Source organism: Cucurbita moschata, unplaced genomic scaffold, assembly GCF_002738365.1.
Source record: "Cucurbita moschata cultivar Rifu unplaced genomic scaffold, Cmos_1.0 Cmo_Scf00059, whole genome shotgun sequence".
NCBI classification, from domain to species: Eukaryota; Viridiplantae; Streptophyta; class Magnoliopsida; order Cucurbitales; family Cucurbitaceae; genus Cucurbita; species Cucurbita moschata.
This window is the reverse complement of record NW_019268575.1, coordinates 1,109,255-1,115,391: the sequence shown is the minus strand read 5'-3', so window position 1 is coordinate 1,115,391 and position 6,137 is coordinate 1,109,255. Positions and strand designations below refer to the sequence as shown.

General features: G+C 37.3%; 1 protein-coding gene across 2 annotated transcripts in view; it reads right to left on the bottom strand.

The window, feature by feature from the left end:
* Positions 1-5,600, bottom strand: part of LOC111436728 (uncharacterized aarF domain-containing protein kinase At1g71810, chloroplastic) — a 17,952-nt gene extending 12,352 nt beyond the window's left edge. Inside the window, exons 1-6 of one of the 2 annotated variants that reach the window (XM_023074441.1) lie at positions 5,178-5,600; positions 5,049-5,093; positions 4,359-4,397; positions 3,345-3,515; positions 2,757-2,909; positions 2,563-2,598 (exon numbers count right to left, since the gene is read on the bottom strand). In XM_023074441.1, coding sequence (XP_022930209.1) covers positions 2,563-2,598; positions 2,757-2,909; positions 3,345-3,515; positions 4,359-4,397; positions 5,049-5,093; positions 5,178-5,564 — 831 coding nt within the window. In that variant the 5' untranslated portion in view covers positions 5,565-5,600. The remainder of the gene's footprint in view (positions 1-2,562; positions 2,599-2,756; positions 2,910-3,344; positions 3,516-4,358; positions 4,398-5,048; positions 5,094-5,177) is intronic. The other variant, XM_023074442.1, reaches the window with a different exon arrangement.
* Positions 5,601-6,137: the final 537 nt, after the last annotated feature.

The window sequence follows — 6,137 nt, the reverse complement described above, 5'->3', positions numbered from 1 at the left end:
TTCTTCTATATTTTCAGAGAAAGAGAATTAGTATATGATCTATTCGAAGCAGCCACCGGTATGAGAATGATGCATAATTATTTTCGTATCGGGGGAGTCGCGGCTGATCTACCTCATGGATGGATAGATAAATGTTTGGATTTCTGCGATTATTTTTTGACAGCGGTTGCTGAATATCAAAAACTTATTACACAAAATCCTATTTTTTTAGAACGAGTTGAGGGAGTAGGCATTATTTCTGGAGAAGAGGTAATAAATTGGGGGTTATCAGGACCAATGCTGCGAGCTTCCGGAATACCATGGGATCTTCGTAAAGTTGATCATTATGAGTGTTATGACGAATTTGATTGGGAAGTTCAGTGGCAAAAAGAAGGAGATTCATTAGCTCGTTATTTAGTCAGACTTGGTGAGATGACGGAATCCATAAAAATTATTCAACAAGCTTTGGAAGGAATTCCAGGGGGACCTTATGAAAATTTAGAAATACGATCTTTTGATCGAGGACAGTCTCCGGAATGGAATGACTTTGACTATCGATTCATTAGTAAAAAACCTTCGCCAACTTTTGAATTGGCGAAACAAGAACTGTATGTGAGAGTCGAAGCCCCAAAAGGGGAATTGGGCATTTTTTTGATAGGGGATCAGGGTGGTTTTCCTTGGAGATGGAAAATTCGCCCGCCGGGTTTTATCAATTTGCAAATTCTTCCTCAGTTAGTTAAAAGAATGAAATTGGCTGATATTATGACAATACTAGGTAGCATAGATATCATTATGGGAGAAGTTGATCGTTAAAATGATAATTGATACATCACAAGTCCAAGATATCAATTCTTTTTCGAGATTGGAATTCTTAAAAGAAGTCTATGGAATTCTATGGGTGCTTGTCCCTATTTTGACTACTGTATTGGGAATCACAATCGGCGTACTAGTAATTGTATGGTTAGAAAGAGAAATATCCGCCGGGATACAACAACGTATTGGACCTGAATATGCTGGTCCTTTGGGAGTTCTTCAAGCTTTAGCAGATGGCACAAAACTACTTTTTAAAGAAAATCTGCTTCCATCTAGAGGTGATACGCGTTTATTCAGTATCGGACCATCCATAGCAGTCATATCAATTTTACTAAGCTATTCAGTAATTCCTTTTGGTTATCGCCTTGTTTTAGCAGATCTGCAGATCGGTGTTTTTTTATGGATTGCCATTTCAAGTGTTGCTCCCATCGGCCTTCTTATGTCAGGATATGGATCCAATAATAAATATTCCTTTTTAGGTGGTCTACGAGCTGCTGCTCAATCAATTAGTTATGAAATACCATTAACTCTATGTGTATTATCAATATCTCTACGTGTGATTCGTTGAGACATAAACTTCTCCCCCCCTTTTTTTTGAGAAAAGGGGTGATGAATAGATATCTTCATTTTTATATTCATTATTCGGATTAATGAACTAAATCAGATAGTTATATGAGTGAAAGAAAACTGCTTAGATAAATAAAAATTAGCTGTGTAATACACATTGTTTATTACCCACAATTCTTATTACCCACAAAGCTGATTACCCACAATTCGTATTACCCACAAAGCTTATTACCCACAATTCTTATTACCCCTCATCAGGAAAATGAAATCGGAGAAAGAAAGAAAAAGAAAGAGGCTTTCCCCATATTATATATTTTATTAAGAATAAGTATTAGCTATTGCAAGGAAAGCCTCTTTCTTTTTCTTTCTTATCTCCAATTTCATTTTCCTGACGAGGGGTAATAAGAATTGTGGGTAATAAGCTTTGTGGGTAATAAGCTTTGTGGGTAATACGAATTGCGGGTAATCAGCTTTGTGGGTAATAAGAATTGTGGGTAATAAGTTTTGTGGGTAATAAACAATGTGTATTACACATCAAAAAGTCGATTCGCCACACCAAAAACACCGAAGGTGCCCCACTCGAAAAAGAGGATACGCCACACCAAAAAGACTGAAGGTACCCCACTCCAAAAGCCTGATAGAGTACTTTTCGATACACCACCACTCCAAATGAGAGTACTTTTCTATAAACACCTATCCTAAAGCGAGATTCAGTCAGTGCTATTTCACCCGATCCAGTCTCCCGAAGGTCAAGAGGAATACAAAGACCGAAGGGAGCCCACTCCAACGGATTATGTCGGTGGAATATCACCCGTGTTCTTCTCATTCTCATCCTTGGTAAAGACAGTATAACTCTTCCGGAAAGAATTATAGCGCCTGTTCAATTTTTCCAGGTGTCTCAACCATGTGGTGATCCAGTCTCCTCCAGCATTTGATCAGAGTAAGGAACTTTGGTTCCAATTACCTTATCTGGAGAACGGCGTTATAGAGTCAACGTCTGTCTATCTTTTGAACGTTGTCTCTACTTGGGTTGATTTCATGAGTTAGATATAACTAATGCGCCACTACCCGTGAAACTGGACCACAAGATTTTTGGAATAGAATACATACATTTAAAAGACTCGTTGTCTGTTCCTAGAAGATGTGCCATTTAAATTAATTTAAAATTAGTTTTGAGTTCAAAATTTTGAATGGAATATATACCTTGAAAAGACTTGTTGCCCATTCATCAACAACTGCCTGCACATTAGAAGTAGTAGATAAATTATATGGGACAAGATTGTGAGTTAGTCGTTAAAGAAACTGAGGGAAGGGTCATTTGCATACACAGTCAAAAAACCAAAAGAATTATTTCACTTTGCGTGTTCTTTTACATTGATGTGTATAGGTTACCATACCTCGAGATCAGTATTTAACTTAGCAACCTTGCGAAATACAGCTGCTAAATACCGCAAGATCAAGATATCCAGAGCTATAGCAGCCTGAACTCCAGGCCTTTGAACTTTGACAGCAACAACTTGTCCATTGCGTCGGAGCCTTGCTTGATAAACCTATATTTTAGAAAAGAAAATCCAATTTACTTGTCTAGTAAGACAAAGCAAACTATGAGTAGTTATTTTCTTGAGGCTACATAATCTAGCCTTTTGGTGATGCTTCTTTACAGTCCTTTGTGTTTCTTTGTGTGTGTGTGTGTTTTTTTTGCATCTTAACTTGCATCTCAACTTGCAAGAAGCATTCTACCCCTTAATAGTTTATTCTTTGTTAGTGAGAGCTTCCATGAGAAAGACAAAAGAGAGAAAATTCATGTGATGAACCATCTTCTCTCTTTTGTAGTTTAGTTGATAAAATAAACTTGACATAGAGAATAGAAAATGAAATTGAAATGTTTATGCACTATTTTTATACCTGATCATATCGAACTATTACTTACTTAGGCCTCTCGCATTTTACCTAAAAACAACACAACAATGCTGATAGATAAAAACCTGTCCAAGAGATGCTGCAGCAGTAGGCTGTGGTGATATCTCAGAGAAAAGCTCGTCCAGAGGTATATTCAGTTCTCGTTCTATCGTATTAAAAGCCAGTTCAGATGAGAACGGAGCTATTTGGTCTTGTAAAAATGAAAGTTCATCCAAATAAGAAGGTGGTATCAAATCCTGCATAGTACATTAAATAAAATATCACCAAAAATCTCAGATATTTGTGGCAAATGTTTGCATGTAATTGCTTCTATTGTGGTTGAAAGGAGTTGGGTTGATAATAGGTACTTTAGCATTTGATTTGAAGGTGTGTTCATTGTTCAGATGTGAAGAACAAGTTGATTATTCCTCTCTCGTTATCACATTTGCATGGTTTGACCACCTTCTAGTTGGTTGATTCAAGTCCATATGGGTTTTTTCAAAAAAAGATTGATATATAAAAGACTTCCTCAAGAATTATGATGAGAGCTCTCACGTTTTAAAGGATTTAGCTAAGTCTTTGAAAAACAAAACCTTCTTCTTTCAGTTGTAATGTGGGGGATACATGAAAGAAGAACAAAAATCTTTAAATCTCTCCTTCCAAATCTCCCTCCTAAAGCTTCCTTATGTGCTTATTGAGATCAAACCTTAGGCCTATAGCAATAACAAAATTTAGATGAACCATTTGGACATTTTAAAGAGAGAACATGGTTTAGTAGCTACACAGTCTAACCAAATTTCCATGGTAAAGCTAACCAAGCTAATAAAATTATAAAAAATTTCCTAGTCAAATGAATTTGAATCAGAAAATTATGTATGCTGCAAGATAAACATACTTTTAAATGCCAACGACTCATTTCACCATTCACTCAAATGTTCAAGGTTTCTTCCTACAGTGATTATCAAAAGGCATATGCAACGAAAGAACTACAAGACATGGAATAATTCAATCAAATTAAAACAAAATGTCGAATATGATTAACAAGTTATATCGCCATTCACTTTCTTGGCAAATTTGAAGAAATAAATTATAAAACTTACGGGTCGAGATGAGATAGCCTGAGCAATTTTGATGTATGCCTACAAGACAATCATAACGAAGTAAAGCCATGATACAAGTAGACAATAATATAGGTGAAAAGATTTCTTTCCAACAAGTAAGATATGAAATTTATTTCAGAAGGGAAAACTGTAGAAGCTGGGCTTGACTCAATTAGTTTTACTGGATTACATATTTTCAATCTTGAATTAAATGGACATTCTGTCGGTAAATACATAGAACTTGCACTTTCAAAGAGAACGGATACAAGTATTTTGAGCTTTTTATACTTGATTCTCTACCCCAAAGCCTGCTCAGAGACACCAAACGTAGAAGCTGGAAGGATTTAAAAAAATGTATATTTATTTTCCACTTCTAAATTTGTTGGAAGCTGGTTTCGGTCTCCAAGTAGGCACCGATTCAAACTGTAGAATGTATTCTGAAGGATCTTAGGCAATGATCATATAGTTCCTAATGTTCTTTTGTGTCTAGAAGCGTTTTTATGCTAATGGATGTCCTTAAAGAGTTTGTGAGCTTTTATTTTAAGATTATTTAATTAAGCTCCCATTTCCTGCACAAGCTTGACAGGATGGTAACTATGTTGAATTGGTTGCTATTATAATCTCCTTCTTTCTATGCTGGACTAATCAACAAATATGCAGTATAAATCAGGGAAAGTGGGATGCATATACCGGACCAAGCTCCACCAATATATTCCTAAGTTCTGAAGCTCTGACCTGCAAAGAACTCATGCAAATCACAAACCAAAATTCATGTCGAATGGAAGCGACCTCCAAGGAAAAAGGAAATTAAGCCCTCACCTCGAACATGAGGTCCGACCTTTCCCTCAAATCATCAATGAATCGAAGAGCTAGCCATCGGCCAAAAGTGGAGGCGACCTGAAGAAGTCTCCGAAGAACAAGGAACGGCTTCCTCCGATAAATAGCGGCAATCTTGGAGACGCTGTAATCTTCCAAGGACTCAGCCTCCCGTGCGGTTAGACGGAAGAGGTAACCGGAGTTCTGAGTGAAGGAATCGAGGGCGGTGGTTGGATTGAGAGCATATGGGCGGAAATGGAAGATCCGGCGGGGAGGGGGGTGAAATTGAAGCAGAGGACGGGGGCTGGATTCAAGAATGGAAAAACACGAGGAAGAAGATGAAGGCGGAGAAGGAAGAAGCAACATTTTTGCGGGAAATGGAGAGGGCATTCCGCAGGCAAGAACCGATAATGCAACGGCTATTTTATCTCCACACAAAATCTAATAAATAAATAAATATATATATATATATATATATATTTTTTTTTTTTTGTCAATCTCTCTTGGGCTGTTATATTCGGCCCATAATGTTTGGGCTTTCTACTTGGGCCATTCCTTTTCGGCTATATCCCAGCTTGGGCTTCAATGTCCAAATTTTGGTTTTATTATCGGCCCAGTTTTCTCCTACTATAATCCAAGCTTTGGCGATCCATCTTTGTTGAATGTACGAATTTAACCTTCACTTTCACGACCTTGTAAAATACTAAATTAATGGAGGTTCAAGGGTAAAATTGGAATTTGGATGAGATATTTCAAGAGGAAGTTCCTTCTAGGTTTCGCATGCCAATTGGCAACTGCTTTATTTCGTATCATCCCACCTAGACCTATACGCTACCTCACCAACGATCATCTAATTCTTGAAAAAGGTAGACCCACGGCTGTTCTGGCACATACTTTAAGAACCTGACCATGCACCGAAATAGGATGATCTAACAATAAGGTCAGGTCAGGCTTTTCCTTCGT